Source organism: Staurois parvus, unplaced genomic scaffold (genome assembly GCF_062004578.1).
Source record: "Staurois parvus isolate SC_StPar_1 unplaced genomic scaffold, SC_StPar_1.0 ptg000178l, whole genome shotgun sequence".
Taxonomy (NCBI): Eukaryota; Metazoa; Chordata; class Amphibia; order Anura; family Ranidae; genus Staurois; species Staurois parvus.
The window spans coordinates 4,557,428-4,575,874 of NW_028317974.1; the positions used below are offsets into that span (position 1 = coordinate 4,557,428).

Sequence of the window (18,447 nt, forward strand, 5' to 3'; positions counted from 1 at the left end):
TCCTTTCCAATCAGCAGGGGATCTGTGAATCAGAGCCCAAATGGTAAGGATGTCACTTTGGTGAAACCCATGTGCATTCAGTATTGCCCTCCCACAGATAAACATATCCCCCTGAAAAACTGACAGGCAGATCCAATTAAATCACGTATATGAAAAGGGGCCTTAAAGAAATAAACAATACAAATGCACAGATATAGTCAAGTGTTTAAAAGCAGAGAGAATATTTATTGTTACAAAACAATGGCTAGGTAATAATCAAGGATTTTATGTTGAAAGCTTTACATTACATTATCCATGGTATTACACAACCAAGCACTATATTAATTTACACTCGCTAGTGGTTTTAACATCCTGAATAATCTTTTTCTGCAGTTGGTAATAATTGCAATGCCATCAGCATTAGAAATCCATTACCAAGCACTATCACTAAACAGTTTTATTCACCTTCTTAATGCTATATACACACTGGATCTTAGAATGCTGTACCTCTCTGCCATAGCACAGCACGATGGACAAACGTCACCACAGAGATCTCCACAGGAAAAGTTTTCAAAAAAGTTCTTCTAACTTCATTCTTGTTTCATTTAGTGTACCAGATATAAAAATGAGTATAGACACTTATGTTCTACTGCCACGAAGACACCAAACAGTAGACAGATACACTTTAGGGTAAAGAAACAGTACTGAACACACAGGACTTCATAAATTAAAAATGTAGTGATACATTAACTTTGACCTTTTCTTAACATATGCCTTTGTTTATGCCAACTGTCTTTTGAGAAGTACAATTGAGCTTATGTAGTCAATACAACAAACAAAGATGACGCAAAGTGCAATTGCACATAACAGCCAATGGTATTTTACTTTTTACTAGTTAAAGCTAACCTGAGGGCAAACCTGGAAGAATGAAGGGGGGAGAGGGAAACACACATTCAGAGGGGAGCACACTTTTTGTTGTCTGACTGACCAGATAAGGTCCTAATATCAAACAATAAACGCTTACATGAAAAGGCAAAAGAAAAACAATCTAACAGAAAAATTCTGCAACTATCTATTGTGCAAAAGAAAAAAAAAAAACAACTTGCTATAGGTATATAATGTATGTAGGTACCTGCAGCAGTCTCTTAAACCCCAGTCATAGCCGAATGCTTGGCCCTTCTGACACTTCCAGGCAGTGTCGGAGCTTGCTGACTAGCCCTGCCCCCCACACATGGAATGAATGGCCCAGTTATCAACCATAAAAGCAGGGAATAAGGTGCATCTAAATGTCTGTACTTTATACATGCAGCTGATTTTTCTTTGGTTTTATGAAAAATTCTCTTTAGGTTTCAGACATGCCTTTACTGCAGGGCCAGACATTTTCACAGTGTCATGATACTTTAGTAATACAGACCTTGCTGTAAAAAGCAAGGCCTGCTTATTAAACCTGGGTCCCATCCACCTGGGAAAACTAGTTGAAAATGTCTTCTGCCTGGGGTGCCTAGACGAGGGTGATGTCATGCTCCTTCTGACAAGTTCCTTGGAATGATGAGGATCAAAATTCTTGCAAGAACATGGTTTTGTCCTGGACTGGCGTGTCACCTCATGAGATTCGGGGTAGTGATCAGTTACCTGGAATCTCGCCAGGAGATTAGTGACTTCACACCCTGCAATGCATAAGACTGGGGTAAGGTAAGCATATAATCCTTACAGGTATATTTTTCAACCATTATCATGCAGCAAATTTTACAGGGGGAGGCACCTAAATCTAATAAAAGGGACCTTGAATTTTACTGCAAGGTTCACTTTTATAATAATTGTTTTAGTTGACTGAGGAAAATATTGGAATAAATAATGATTTATGGTCCATGATTAAAATGTATGAAAAAATAAATCTGTTGTCAATGGTATGGTGATTGTCAGGTACCAAGGTACAAGGCTACATGACGCGTATGCATATAATTACATAGTTTGCTGATTATTGAATGGGCTCAACATCAATATGATACTTGTCTATATTAAGAAAAATAACAGGCAAACTGCACAGAAGGTACCATAAGTTAACTACTCTAAATTTACTATGCTGTGTTACTACCCCAATCTGCTAATACTTCTGGGTATGAAGCAAAATTAACAGCATGCCTAGGCTTGGTGCCTTAACAGTTATTGCCCTGCCCCGATTACATGGTGCAAGTATCAGCATTTGGAAAGTAGATGATCTATAGGAATGTTGGGTGAGAATACCTCTTATGAAGCTTGTTGTGCAACATACTTGTTACTTTGCTTAATGCTGATGAAATACAGACCACAATATTCATGACACTAAGGGTATCCAATATCCGAACAAATCCACTTACATAAATGAAACTCGGAAACTGTCAAACTAGATCATTTTGAAAATTAATAAATCCTCTTCACTTTTTTTTTAAACAGAACAGTGACCTGAAATATTCCCAACATTTTTAAGGTTATGTTAACTAAATAAATACCTGGTATGTATTATAAATCAAAAAGCTGTTTGCAGAAACCCTTAACAACTCAGCATTTTTCAATGATCTTACCACTCTAAAATCTGATTTTAATGCTAAAATGGTGTTACTGCACTGCATTACTCATTCTGTCCTATAGTTATTAAAAAAGAAAAATGCAGGAAATAGAGGGGTTTTGTTTCCCTCTTAGTCTCATGTTGAAATGCAGATTTCAGGATAACATCAACAGTATATGCATTAGGGATTTGATGATTTGGTTACAGACTAATGTTAATTTAGTTTACAATAAAAATTAACTTGTAAAGTGCTATTTTTTGTTAAATCAACTTCTACCATCACAACATGAAGTTACAGATCCTGACAAGAACAGGGAGTATGATGCTGGATCCTTTGGACTGGCTCTATGGATCCTCCAAAAGCTGGAGCTGGAGGCCATGGTACTGAATGCATCCTGCTCGGCTGACAAGATGTCCAAGGGTTAAAAGCTGAAATGCAACAGGAGAATACAGGGGCAGCTCTCCACAACCACATGGTTCACAGTGGTACACTGCATTTTATTGCAAGCTGCTAGTGAAAGCAGTACAAGAAGTACCAGCACACAGGAACCCCAGGTATGGGGATACTTGTGTATTAGTATCGTACCACCACTGCACTGCTCTTGCACGACTTTGATACTGCACCAGCTGTGCATGACCCCACCACTTCACCAAGCATGCAAGAACCCACCACTGCCCTGACCATGCCTGCCACTGTAATAAATGTCAACAACCCTTTGCTGCCATTACATTCAACCTATTGGTGCCACAGCTCTAATGTGTGTGACCCCAACCGTAGCCACTGACCCAGTGCATTGGTAATGTTCAACCCCGAGCTTCGCCAACACACTGCCATGCACCTCTGCCCTAGCTATCAGTGCAGTGATGCATAATTCCATGTTAAGCCTTTACAATGAACGGGCACACTTTTGCTAGTCTTTCTATTTTCTCCTTTTTATAAAATAAACAGTTTTGAAGACATCTGAGATAATGTTTACATCACTACAAACGATTTTTCCATAATATATGTACAATAAATATATGCGTCTAGATGCCTGCGTGTCGCAGAACATTTCTAGTAACCAGTACATAATCACACATATCAGGAGGCACACCCAGGTGGTGCACTCACATTAATCTTACTGCTAGTCTACATGATCGTTAAAACTGAACAAAGCATTGCCGAGAGAGCGTCCCCCTGCAGTCAGTGTGCAGAGGGGAAACTGCTCATGCAAAACCCCAGCAGGAACTAGAAGATCTGAGCTATCACTGTAGAAGCACAGACTACTACAGTGATTGTCATCTTCCCAAACAGCCAATTAGGTGTGAAATATATGAACTCTTACATTGTGCCAAGCTGGACCAATGCAAGTATGTAATAAAGATCATTCCTGGAGTTCTATATTAAAGAGACTACTCACTCGCTTCTACTGGGTCATTTCCTTGCTGGCAAAAACATTGCAGAAGTTTGCTTACAAGTGGGGTGGAAGAGAGAGTGAAACCTTGCTGCTTCAGCCAGCAACAGAGCAATGCCAAAGGAGCAGGTGAGTGCTCCCTGTATGGCCTGCTCCTTGCTCAACTGCTAAAAGTACATACATTACTTGCAAGGATTGACCCTTAATGTGCAGCTTATGTCTAACAATAAACATCACTTATTTGTGCTACCTTTTGGTCAGGTACAAGTAAAAGAATTCTGCTGTATTTGCTCAGTAAGTGCAAAAATAAATATACAAGGTATTTAAAGGAAAAAAAAAAACATGCAGAAAGGTACATGTAGTGTAGAGATATATGGCATATGTTTTTTTTTTCTTTTTAATTTTGCCCTGACATATGCTTTAAGGAGATGTCATACTACAGATCTTGTTGCTGGCAACAACCCATCAGCAATTGAGCAAAGAGCGAGCCATGTAAGACTACCCTTGAAGGCAGATTTTTAGAAATTCTTTGTGCAGTGTCACAGAGCTATTCACTTTTCTATAGAGAAAAGGAAACATATTTCATTTCAAGTGCAACGCTAACATCTGAATGTGGGAGAACATTAAAGCTGGTTCCATTGGCTTGCAACAAAACAGAAAGATCTGTTTATTGCCTAGTCTCAAAATAACTGCCAAACACCAACTCTATAGATTTTGGATGCTCAGATCTTTATCACATTAGGAAAAGATGCAAATTGTAGAGAATTCCGTGTTCAAATTTGGTTCAATGGCTATATGCATTCACTAATGGGATATTTGTGCATATCTGTATGAGTGATTTCACATATTAAAAGAATGTATGAGGAAATAGTATAGCAGACAGTAAAAGGGTCCCCATATTGAATTCTAAAGGCAAACTAGCTTCTTAAACATTTTGTAGGTAAACTTTAATACAAAATACTAAATACAAAATTACAGATATATATTAAAAATTGCGATAGCTAACTTTAGGAACCTGAAGAAACTATAGTAAAAACAAACCTTGGCCACCCCTGCCAAACAATATTTAGAATGGTCCTATTTTGTGCAGTATATAGGTACAACCTCAGTCATATATGCTTTCTGATGTATCCACAGGCATAAGCTGAATAAGACACAGGGAAGAGGGCTCCTCCAGATTTGGATCTTGAACATGATCTACACGGAGATTTTCTACTTGCTGAACCAACTCTGAGGCCATAACTTGCTCAATCTATATAAAAAAACAGAAAATTATTAGAACTATTTTTTAATGCCAACATTACATAGCATCTTATTGTAAGGTGAATACCATCTAAAACCTTTCTGGATGTTGTCAAGTCTGTTCATCTGAAACCTTTATAGTTTCACACCTTCACTGCTTTGCATTACATACAGTAAATAAAGATATGCATTTAATTTATTAAGACTCCTCACCTTTGCTGTGATCAGTTTATCTTCAGTTGGGTCACTGTCTGAGAATTCTTCTCCAAAACATAAGGTGACATGATAATCTGGTGGGTTGCCACCCATAGTCTTGTATAATTCCAGTTCTACACAAAAATTGCAATAATGAACATTAGTAAAATAAAAAACTGCCAGCATTTCTATTTAGGCAGAACAGAAAATCTGACATCTGCTTCAAATTATGGAAACAATTGACTTTTCTGCTATAGCTCTGTATGTTTACCAACTACCAATACAGTGGTCAAAAACTGTACAGTATTTTCTCATACAATAGTGTATTCTCGTTATGTTTACATCATTGTCTGCTTTTTTAAATATTGAACCTTTTAAAGGTAGTAATTTATCGGATGATTGCTGTTTAATGTGAAACTACAACATAACTGGTGAATCCTCCCTGACAGTTTTATGAATGTACTCCTTATTCTAGCAAACTACTTACTCTTACCTTTCAGGAATTTCTCTGTGTCAAATAATTTAACAAGTATATCTCTTTCCAGTTTATTAATTTTTCCTTGACTGTCTGTACATGGACCAGTCCAGTAAACACGCCCTTTACAAAATTTTTGTCGTTGGGCAAAGATTCCATCTTTATTGCTGGCTAACATAACTCCAGCTTCAAGAAATTTCAGAAGATCCCCTGTCTTTCTTTGTGTGTCTGTATCAAGTGGTTTAGATGGTAAAGGAAAAGGAACATGCTCCATCCAGCATTGAGTATTAGCTTTAGCTGACAGTTTACATTCTCCACTCCGGATCAATGATTGCGATACCTCTACACCACTATATAATACTGTGACCTGCATGTCTGAAAAAAAAAAGAAAAATGTTATGATGCCAAAACTGACCAAAAACATCACTGAAAAATACTGAAAACAATACACTGTGGCGATAGCCTCTTTTAGATATTTAGTTTTATTATAATAATAATAATAATATAACATGTTTGTATAGTGTGCAAATTGTGGGTACTATATAAATGCCTGTACTAAATAACAAATATTTATTAGATTATAAGATAAAACATATCACTATAACAGAATTGTTGCCTACCAATCTAGAACCAAAGTGTAACAATTATTCACTTTATACACATGCCAAATTCATACTGGCTCACTGTTGTATGTTTTAATTTTTTTCTAAAATGGTTTAGTTTTTCATTCTGTAAACCAAATAAGTTGCCTTTCCTTTAATCCTCCTGAGTTAGCTCTAACAAAAAAGACATTAACAAGTGAGTGAAAATTTACTGGAAGGAGGAAATTATTCTTCTACATTTGTTCCATGAATTGTTTCCTGAACTGTCTTACCTGGGTTACAGTTTTTTCTAAATTATACTATCCAATAAGTATTGTACATAGAGATTTGAGGACTGAATACTATATTACTGGGAGCCAAATGGTATTATTTGAAAATTCATACATCTTACAGATGTTCTCATAATAAAGACAGTCTCTGTAATAAATTCAGTTCTTTTTAGTGACATTTTCATATACTGTATGAATTCCCGTATGTTGTTCACTGCTATGCATGAGAAGTTAAGCTTTTACAAGGTTCAGTTTTTTTTTTTACTTTCAATCGACTTTTATTGAAAATTTTAAGGGTTTTACAAAAGCAAAGGTAGTAAAGTCAGTAAACTTCAATCAAAGCATACATATCGGTATCAAAGCAATCAAACATAGTCCTGAACTGCACAGTAGAACCATATACAAGAGGATTCATTACAAAGGTCTGCTGATCCCACAACAGGCTCCGTTAAGTAAACACAAACCAACTGACATATCAAGGTAAAGGTTAGAGCCAGGGAAAACAAGGGAAAGGGGGAGAGAGGTTGGGGTAACATGTTGTGAGAAACAAAGTTGTCGTTACCAAAATAGAAAGCATCAAATCCATAAAACACATATGAATAGATTGCATATGCTGCCAACTGTTATCAATTCTTCTTGCAGACTCCGAGCCATACTATACATAGAAGCATTGCCTTTCAAACAGTATAGGTGTATGCCAAGCAGGCAACCAGAATAGCACAGAGTCCAGCAAGAGCCCGCTCCCCTGCCACCATCCAGCACCTATTCAGATGGAACTTGAGGGTAGCGAAGCCACGGATACCAAGTCTTCTCAAATGTATCCTGTTTGTCTTATAGAATACTAACTAATTTCTCATTTAACATTATCCATGTGAGATTCTTTTGCATAAGAGAAGGATCAATTACTGAGTATTTCCATGCAGTGGCCCTACGACTTTTAAAGGGCAGCCACATCAAAAGGTATATAGGGAGAGAAGCAAAGACTTAACCACAGGCTTGTGGTTCAGCATTTTTTTTTTAGTTCAGCCAGTGGGATGAGAGAAAAAAACTGAACCAATTTCCCCCATCTACAAATTTTAGGTGGGTGGGGTAATCCTACCCAATGCGCTACTGCATTCTGAGAACAGGGAGACTTCCCTGGTGTCAGAATACACAGATCATTGCTGCAGCCGCTACTCAAATGGCTTTTAATCAACAAGGCGGATAAATAGAGTTTGATCAATAGATCGATTTCTGTTCAACTGCAGTGGCCATGTATGGGGGTTGATTTACTAAAGGCATATAAACTGCACCCTTTGCAAGTGCAAAGCCTAACTTTGCAAAGAATACCCAGTCACATGCAAGAAAAAAAAACCAGTATGATTGGATGGCCAAAGTCAGCAGAGCCTTTTCTCACTTACTAAGTTTTGGAACAAATGGGCTCACAGAGTGCAACTACAGCTGCAAAATACAAAGTCTGTTTGTCTTTAGTAATTCAACCACGTGGATCAAAATTTTCCTGGTCCCTGCTGAACTGGCCAATTTACAATCCATCTATGGCTACCTTAATCCAAATAAACTTGACTTCAGCTGTAAAAATAATTAAAATATTAAATATGTTAAATTATATTGATGAAGAAAAGTATAACCTGCTTGTTTATAGTGGTTCATGGAAGGCCATGTGCACTGGGCTACTTGAATTGAATCTTAACTAATCATTACTTGTATGTCTATATACAGGTGTACTTTGGTTTATGAATTTAATGCGTTCTCCGGGACGTTTCGTATTGCGAAAAATTAGTAAACCGAAACATGGTTTCCCATAGGAATGCATTGAAAACCAATTAATCTATTCTGGAGGTCAGAAAAAAGTAAAAAAAAAGAAAAAAAAAAAGGTCTTTTATCTGTTCAAAACTCTTTATAAAGTGCAATTTAAAAAGGCATAAATACTGTACAGGGACATGATTAAAAAAAGTTTGGAAATGCATTGAAAACCAATAATCCGTTCCGGAGGTCAGAAAAAGGTTAAAAAAAAAGTCTTATCTGTTTAAAACTCTTTATAAAGTGCACTTTAAAGTTACAGGGCCGGCGTCATAAACCTCCCAGGCGCAATGTATCCTGGGGAAACTTGCTTCATATTGTGAAAAAAATTTTTAAACTGAGGCATTATTTTCAAAGGATTTTCATTCGTAAACCAAAAATTATGTTAACCAAGGCGTTCGTAAACCGAAGTACGCCTGTACTATGTTTCTATATCCCTCCATGATTATTATTATTATTATTATTACTACGAGTTTATATAGCGCCAAAGGGTTTGCTCAGCGCTGTACAATAGAGGGGGGGACAATACATGGCACAGTACAACAACAACAAACAACGTACGAGGGGTAAGAGGGCCCTACTCTTTCGAGCTTACAATCTAGGTGGGAGGGGGTAATGGTACAGTAGGAAGTGGCTGAGGGGAATGAGGGGTGGGAGGAAAGAGGGAGAATGGCCGTTAGGTGAGGGTGGGGTAGGCTTCCCTGAAGAGATGGGTTTTGAGGGAGCGCCTGAATGTGAAGAGGGAAGGCGACAGTCTGATGGATTGGGGTAGTGAGTTCCAGAGGATGGGGGAGGACCTGGAGAAGTCCTGCAGTCGTGCATGGGAGGAGGAGACCAGGGAGCAGGATAGAAGGAGGTCCTGTGAGGAGCGAAGGGTACGGGTAGGGCGGTACTTGGGGATCAGGTTGGTGAGGTAGTCAGGGGCAGTGTTGTGAACGGCTTTGTAGGTCAGGGTTAGGAGTTTAAATTTGATGCGTTGGGCATTCGGGAGCCAGTGGAGGGAGAGGCAGAGGGGGGTGGCAGAGGTGGAGCGGGTGGTGAGGTGGATGAGTCTAGCCGCTGAGTTCAGGATGGTCTGGAGCGGGGAGAGCCTGCACTTGGGTAGGCCGGTGAGAAGAGAATTACAGTAGTCAAGGCGTGAGATGATGAGGGAGTGTACTAGAAGTTTGGTGGTGTCAAGGGTGAGGAAGGTACGTATCTTGGCAATGTTGCGAAGATGGAGCCTGCATGTGTTTGTGAGTGATTTGACATGCGGTTGGAAGGAGAGGTTCGAGTCAAGAATGACGCCAAGGACTTTGGCTTGCGGGGCGGGAGTGATAGTGGAGTTGTTGGTGATGATGGATAGGATGGGGGGGGGGGGGGGGTGTTGGCAGGGGGAAAGACGAGGAGCTCGGTTTTGGAGAGGTTGAGCTTGAGGAAATGTAGCGACATCCAGTCTGAGATGTCATTTAGGAGGTGAGTGATGCGGGCGGAGATAGTGGGGGTGAGGAGAGGGGTGGAGAGGTAGATTTGGGTGTCGTCAGCATAGAGGTGATAGTTGAAGCCGTGAGAGTGTATGAGTTTGCCCAGGGAGGAGGTGTAGATGGAGAAGAGAAGGGGTCCAAGGACAGAGCCTTGGGGGACCCCAACAGAGAGGGGGAGGGAGGGGGAGGTGGCACCATTGTAGGTGACACTGAAGGAGCGTCGGGATAGGTAGGATGAGAACCAAGAGAGAGCAGTATCTCTGATGCCAAGGGAGAGTAGTTTATTAAGGAGGAGGGGGTGGTCAACTGTGTCGAAGGCCGCAGAGAGGTCCAGGAGAAGGAGGACAGAGTAGTCGCCCTTGGCTTTGGCGTTTAGTAGGTCGTTAGTGATTTTGAGGAGGGCAGTTTCAGTGGAGTGTAGGGGACGGAAGCCGGACTGTAGTGGGTCAAGGAGGTTATTGTCTGTAAGGTGGGAGCTTAGGCGATCGTAGACTATGCGTTCAAGGAGCTTGGAGGTGAGTGGCAGCAGGGAGATGGGTCTGAGGTTGTTGGGGTCCGCGGGATCCAGGGAGGGCTTTTTGAGGATGGGGGTGATATGCGCGTGCTTTAGGGGGGAGGGGAATACGCCAGTAGAGAGGGAGAGATTGAAGATGTGGGTGAGGGAGCGGATGAGGGAGGCGGGGGATGACCGGAGGAGTTGAGAGGGGATAGGGTCCAGGGCGCAGGTAGTGAGGCGGGCTTCTGAGAGGATCAATGATCAATGTAATCATATTCAAATGAAAATGACAACAAATTTGGCAGACATGGATAACTAGTGGAATGTGTACAGACCCATAGAAAATAGTATAATTGATCACTGTAATGCATGAAATGTATAGTTCTATATAAAACAATCACAATACCTTTATTTGTGAAGTGTGGCGGGGGCAACGATTGTACTAGGAAACCTGTAAAAGTGTGAGACATAAATATTTAATATTGAAATAAAGTGAATTGTTTGTTACAAGGAATATAATTTTTTCCCCAACCCACATCCTAAAGCAATTTTAAAGTATCAAAATATATCTGACATATAATCCAAAAGCCTTGACGCATCTTTGATAAAAATGTCATGGTCCAAACCTGACTCGTTAATGAGACTGTATGTATGTAAGACTGACATGATCTCAGAGACTACTATTTGAGAATGCCATGCTCCCTCAGAGATTACTATGTGAGACTGTCATGTTGTCAGAGACTACCATGTTCTCAAAATGGCGGCAGGAAGAAACAGGAGCAACCCTGAAGGCAATTTACATAACAGCCAAAAGGCACTTTTATTTAAAATGTGCTCCATTTAATAACTTGCTGCTAAGTGCAATACCTCCCTCTATTTTTTCTTGACCTTTGAAAAAGGACCCTGGGGATAGTTAATGTCAGAACATACTGTAGTGGTTTACCTGGCTGATTACAGTTACTGGAAATACTTGTCTGCTGAGGATAATCCTCCGCCTATTCTCAAGAGCAGACTAAATGTTTGTAGAAAGGAAAGATAGAAATCTCTCAAGAGTAAAGGGCTATGTGAGTGTTGTCATGTGCAAAAGCTTCTAAAAGTCTTTTGGTTATCTACAGCCACATTTTGATTTTTTTCCTTTTAACTTGCTATGAAGTGACTGGCCAAGTTTACTGGCATTTATGCGTTTCCATAATATTTGTAAACATACAAATCTCCTAGTGACAGAATAATATATAGTAAATTAGGCTAAAAGAATAAAGTTGGTGGCATGCATTTAAGGGCTCACTCACCTAGGCTCAGAGTCCAATACAGCATGAAAAGCCGTTTGTTTATACGTTCTTGTACTAGAGTGTAGCTGCGTGCAGGCAATTCATATAAGTGAATGGATACACATCGGCTATGCAGACTCAACCACACAGCCCAGTTTGACAGAAACGCAGGGGTGGGTGTACAGCCATGGCACACAGGCTCTGCACTGGGGGCTGTGCACCTGTCCTTGCATACCTGTCAATGCAGCTATGCTAGTGAAACTGTTTAGACAATTCTTATCCATTCATTTATATAGGCTCCCTGCATGCAGCTACATGCCTGTATAAAAGGATTAATAATTGGCTCTTCATGCCGTATGGAGTTCTGCACCCCTGTAAATGAGCCCTAAATGTCTCATAGCATCAACATATCAAAGTATGTTTAATGTGACCACCTACTCTGGGTAGTGTTGTGGAGTTCAGGCTGGCATGGCTCGCATTGCTCGCATTTAGGAATATGTTGTTTTATAGGTGATGTATCAGCATTGCTGGAGTCACTTCCATTTCCAGAATCAGCAGAGGCACAGCTGGTTGCCTCCAGTGTCTCGATGTGGGATAGCTCCTGGAATACACATAAAAAAAAAATCAAGCACAAGTAGAAAATATAATAAAGCAAGAGTTAATTTGCTTTATTTCAGCATGGAGAAGGGTTAGAGATTCACTAAGGTTTTATACTGCAATATGTGTCCCTATTGGAGAGATTTACCTACACTTCATGTCGGGACAAACATTTTTAGTAGCGTGAGAAAGGGTTCCAAATTCAGATAATTATTTATTGCTATAAGTGCATTTTCTCCAACCGATAACCCCCCACCCCTTATTACTTGTCTGGCCACTTGCCGTCTGGAAGATTTACCCCACTTCATGACCAGGCAATTTTTTGTTATATGGTGCGGAGCTACTTTAACGGACAATTGTGCTGTCATGCAACACTGTAGACAAATTAAATGTATATAATTTTTTTTCACACAAATTAAGCATTCTTTTGGTGGTATTAGATCATCACTGGGTTTTTTATATTTTGCGCTATGAAAGAAAAAAGACCAAATTTAAAAAATATATATATTTTTTACTTTTTGATATAAAACATATCCAAAAAAAATAAATAAATAAACTTACTTCATACATTTAGGCCAAAATGTATTCTGCTACATGTCTTTGGAAAAAAAAATCCCAATATAGCATCTACAAATGGCGATATATAAATATATACTGGAATTTTTATTAAAAATTTTTTATACTAGTAATGGCAGCGATCAGCGACTTATTGGGACTGCAACAGTACAGCAGGCATTCTGACACTAACTGACACTGGGTGAGAACTGACTAACTGCAACTAACATCTCCAGTGACACTAATACAGTGATCAGTACTAATAAAAAGCACTGGCACTGTACTAATAGCACTGGGCAGGAAGGAGTTAACATCTGCGGTGATCAAAGGGTTGACTGTGTGTTAGGGAGTGATTAAACTGTTTACCGTGTAACGTTTTACTAGGGGACGTGCTGGTTTTTATCTCCCTGCTTTGCACCTGGACCTGGTGATTGATACCTACAGGAGCTAATGACAGCACGGGTAGGACAGCGCATGTGCCCCCTTCCCGAAAATGCAGATTCATGTATATATACGTGATTTTGCGCAGAACAGCCACCCTGTAGCAGTAAAACTGCTACAGGGCAGTTGGCAAGTGGCTAGACATCACATGGGCAGAAAGTGAAGAAACATTTCCCCAACGCACAGAAATGATGCACAGAAACATTACTGTGTCAGAAATTTTACCTATTCTCCGCTCTATCCAAAGCCAAAATAAAACATTTTGGTTAGAGTCAGACTTTAATCTTACCAGTTTCACCTGTTTAGGTTTCATTTCTACATGATCAAGTTCATCACAGGATTTGGCCTTAGAATCTGCATGACTCTTCCTCTTCTGTGCCGGTTTTCCTGATGAGGATTTTTCTGAAGTAAAAGAAAATTACAAACATGAAAAAGTTGTCTGCAGTGCTGGAAATTCATAGTCCTCTAGTGCTTTTGATCCTACAATCTTAGGAACTGCTTGACTAAAGTTCAGGTAACCACTTTTATTTGACTCTCCTCTATTACATTATTTACATAGTTACATAGTTGATAAGGTTGAATAAAGACACCAGTCCATCCAGTTCAACCTGTGTGGGTGTGTATGTGTATAATTATGTTTCTTACACTTCCCGAATCCCTGTATATTGTGTTCAATAAGATGCCTATCTAAAAGTTTTTTTTACATTATCAACACTTCCTACAGACACCACCGATTTTGTATGGAAATTCCACATCCCTACTGCTCCAACATAAAAAGCCTCCTTCGTGGTTTTAGGTTGATCCACTTTTCATCCAACTTCATTGAGTGGTCATGTGTCTCCTTGAGTGATCTGAGACTGAATAGTTTCCTCCCAATGCTAGAATCACCATTTAGATATATGTATATCGCTATCATATCTCCTTTAGGGTGTCTCTTCTCCAGGGAGAATAAGTTTAATGTTTGCAGCTGTTCCTCATAACTGAAGTCCTCCAGCCCCCTTATAAGCTTTGTTGCCCTTCTCTGGGCTCTCTACAGTACCAGCAAATCCTTCCTTAAGACTGGTGACCAGAACTAGACGGCATACTGAAGATGTGACCGGACCAGAGTTTTGGAAAGTGGCAGAGTTATAATTGTATCTCTTAAGTAAATACCCTTTTTATGCATGCTAATATCCACTACAGCTTGGGAAGATTTTACCCTCTTCATGACCAGGCCGGTTTTAGCTATTCAGCATCGGGCTACTTTAACTGGTAAATGGGCCAGGTCATGCAACACTGTATACAATTGAAATTTATATACTTTTTTTTTCACACAAATAGAGCTTTTTTTGCTGGTATTTACATTTTTATTATATAAATGAAAAAAAGACTAAAAATTATGAAAAAAACCAATATTTTCCATTTTCTGGTACAAAACAGCAAAGAGACAGCCCAGTGCATCAAAGAGACAGCCCAGTGCATCAGAGACACAATCAAAGCAGGCACAGCACAACTCCCATTCAGCAGCATTGTTTATCGATTATTATATCACTATAAAACTTGTCTTGCTAGTCACTACACAATAGATAACAACAAGAGGCTGAGGAGGAGGAGGACAGGCTAGCTACCCACTCCGGATCCAGTGAGTCCAGTCCATGAGTCGACTGCAGGGCTGTGCTACTGGCACGAATGAGCTTCCAAAGTTGGTCTGAAGGGAGAGGCGGAGAGGAGTGCAGATCACTTCGCTCTCTCAGACTGCAGCTGCTTGATCCCTACGCGGCTGCCGGCTGCCTTGATTCAGCCAGCAGCCGCCTATAATATTTATGAGAGAGAGAGGGAGAGATAATGCTCTTGCGGAGGTACCAGAACGCCGCTCCGGCACATTCCTCCAGTTGTCATTTTTGGTCACAATTTTTTGGAAAATGAAGAAATGAAATAAAAATGTTTAATTATTTTTTATTCAATATTGTAATTCTTTATTTTATATTTTCATTAGAGTAGTTCAATGTTACCTAATAACATTGTACTACTCTGGGGGACTGATTTTCTTAAACTCTGATTGCTGGTAAAATGAAGATCATTATATTAGCAATGCTTTGAACTGTCATGAATGGGTTAAGTTCAAGTCAGCTGTGATTACTAGTGATCTTTGATTGGCTATAACTAATGGCATTGTACAGGGGGCTGTTATTGGCCCAGGTACCATGGGCTAATCACAGCTCACTAGTAAATGAAGCAAAGCTGTTATGAATCATTTTGATTCATAACAGCTTAGTTGACATTGTGATCATATGATCACATAGCAATCAACATGATCACTGGACCCCAAGTACCGGGTTCCACATTCTGCGGGGAGGGAGGGGAGGGCCATCGGTACAGACAAAATCACGTACGGGTAAGTCGTTTTGCCTGTATATGCCACCCACCCGCAGTAAAAGTACTGTGGGAGATCGGCAAGAGGATATTCTACTGGCCTTGCTTGCTGAAGATTGGCATTGCATGCTGTTGCATAGTCTGTCATCTACTAGGATCTTTTTCCATCCTTGATTCCCCCAGAGGTTTTAATCCTAGCAACCTGCATTCATATTTTTTACTCCCAAGTGCATTACTTTACATTTCCTATATTGAACCTTATTTGCCATGTATTTTATTGAGGTCCTCTTGTAAGGTTGCTATATCCTGTTGTGAGGTTATTACCCTGTATTACTTTGTATCGTCAGCAAACACTGAAATTTAACTATTTATCCCAATTTCTATACAATTTATGAACAAGCTAAACAAAACTGGTCCCATGACAGAGCCCTGGGGTACCCCACTTATAACTCCAGACCATTCAGAATATACACTATTTGTATTTACAGGTGACAATTTGCATAAAGAGCTTTCATTTGTACAGAATCATTTTGATGCATAAAAAACATATTTATAAGGCAAACTAAGAATTGCTCTGAATTCAGTCAGAAATATTTTCCCACCACAAGGTAAAACATTTTATATTTTTCATGCTGATCAATGCATCTACAAAATTGGCATTTGCTTTGTTAACATAACACTGGTTCCCATATGCAAAAAAGTTTGTGATTAAAGCAAGCTTGTACTTTTCCTTCACAAGTGTCTTTTAACCCTTCTCAGCAGCACATACTCACCCCTTTCCTTTCCAGTTGCTCTGTTGAGTTAAAGGATAAGCTCATCTTTGAAAAAATAAAAAATGCACATTTTTTGCAGGTAGAAAAAAAATGTGCATTTATTATTTTTTTTCTCCTGGGAACCTGTAAAGCATTGCATCCATGATCAGCAGATCACAGGTGCAATGTCAGGCTTTGCAGACTGTCAGTACACTTTCTGCCCGTACCTCCGATTTAGAGAGGCAGTTACTGAAGCCCAGTAAAGCTCAATGGACTACAAGTGAGCTCACCAACATACTCGAAGTTAATTAAGAACTACAAGCTGTCAGCTGCAATGGCTGATGGTACTTGTAGGCATTCATTCAGAGAATTCTGTAAATGAACAATGCGGCCATGTGGGCAGAGCTCCGCATAGCTGTGCTTCCTTAAAATGATGCCCGCTGTCACAAGGTACAGGTGTAACGTAACATGTTGAGAAAGGTGAACTTATCCTTTAACCCTTTGAGGACCAAGGGACGTATTTGTCCCATATTTTTAATTGCCTGTAGCATCTGATTAAGAACTTAAAATACTTTTTTTTTTTGGTTTGAGTCAAAATATTAGTTCTTATCAACAAATGGATCTAGCTTTTTGCCAATTATTTCATGAAATGGCTTAATTACAGCAACTGAAGTGTACGAACTTTAAAAACAAAAAATTGATTCTTTTGGCGTTCCCTAATCTTATGGTCCTCAAAGGGTTAAGTGAAAATGCTTATTTCTTCCAGGCATGAAGGAGCATGTGATAGCACTGAGCCAATCACCAACACAGCACTGTCACATGAGGAGAGTCCATAGCTCTATGTATGCTGTGACACACTTTTTCTCCTGGCAGCCGAGAGTAGAAGCAGGTGAGTACAGGAAAGATATGTGATGTGGGGTTTACTTGAAGCTTTAAACTGAACTCTAGGCCAAGGCAAAAATAACAATAAAAACATCACAGAGATTTGCCCACATTCCCTATCCCAGTGACTGCTATCTGATTGCAGTGAGATGAACTTACTGTTTTCTCCCTGGGGAGAAATTAAGACTCACACTGGCCTTTAGTAGTTTCTCCAAAGGAACATAAGAAGTAACTGCAGAAAACGAAAGCATGAAGCAAGTCTGTGAGGGAAATCTCCCCAGTGGACCACAAACAGTAAGTCCTCACCTTGCTCCTCTGATGGAACAATTCTATAAACTTTGTATGGTTCAGATATATCCAGCTGGGACCTCTCTGGGACCTCTCCGAATTCTGGGCTTTTATTAAGTGCGCAACGAAGTCTTGTCTTCCATGCAGCTGCATCCACTTTATCTCCATTTTGGTATTTGTTCTTGTACAGAGCCCATGCCTATACATGTTATTAATAAATAAAAAATGACTAATTAAAGTGATTGCAAATCTTCACCTTGTGAAACAATCCATTCAGTTAAAAAAATTAAAGGCAAAACATTTGTGCATAGATATAAAAAAAACATTATAAATACCGCCTCCCCCACCTTTTTTTTTTCTTCATAAGTGATCAAATTTTCTCTGCTCTGAGCTGCATAATAGCTGGACGAGGCGAAAGACCAGCACACTGATCTTTCTAGTAAAAGGCTGGGCAGGATTGGGGGGGGGGGGGGGGAGTGTCGTCAGGACAAGTCTGATCATTGGAGGAGAGCAGGCGGAGTATCCAGCACAGCTAGAGAAGTGCCCTCATGCCTAGCGTGGTCAGTTTTTAACAGGAAAGCAGAGGGACTGGCAGGAACACCAGTGATGTTACACAAATGAAGCAATATAAAGAGAACAGGATACAGTTTTTATACAAGTACATGGTACACCAGGCACATATCAGGAATATGAAATGTTGGGTTTACATATTCTTTAAGTATCGGTGTGTAAGTAAAGCTAAAAAAATTTTAGATAGAGAGAGAATGGTTAAAACTTTTGTCAGTTTTTTGGGGGAGCTTTTCATTCACTTCCTGTCTTTGATACACAACAGAAATAGAGAAGAAATCTCCT

At 39.7% G+C, this 18,447-nt stretch overlaps 1 protein-coding gene across 4 annotated transcripts in view; it reads right to left on the bottom strand.

The window, feature by feature from the left end:
- Positions 1–204: 204 nt before the first annotated feature.
- The window catches only part of IRF9 (interferon regulatory factor 9), a 45,672-nt gene continuing 27,429 nt past the window's right edge, over positions 205–18,447 (bottom strand). The window contains exons 4-11 of one of the 4 annotated variants that reach the window (XR_016312683.1): positions 17,614–17,794; positions 13,611–13,723; positions 12,167–12,329; positions 10,867–10,911; positions 5,849–6,205; positions 5,374–5,489; positions 4,960–5,170; positions 205–1,646 (exon numbers count right to left, since the gene is read on the bottom strand). Coding sequence is in view for 3 of the 4 variants with exons in the window: in XM_089677180.1 (XP_089533306.1) it covers positions 5,024–5,170; positions 5,374–5,489; positions 5,849–6,205; positions 10,867–10,911; positions 12,167–12,329; positions 13,611–13,723; positions 17,614–17,794 (1,122 nt within the window). In the remaining variant the exon portion in view is untranslated. Of the gene's footprint in view, positions 5,171–5,373; positions 5,490–5,848; positions 6,206–10,866; positions 10,912–12,166; positions 12,330–13,610; positions 13,724–17,613; positions 17,795–18,447 lie in introns of all 4 variants that reach the window. The other 3 variants (XM_089677180.1, XM_089677181.1, XM_089677178.1) reach the window with 3 other exon arrangements.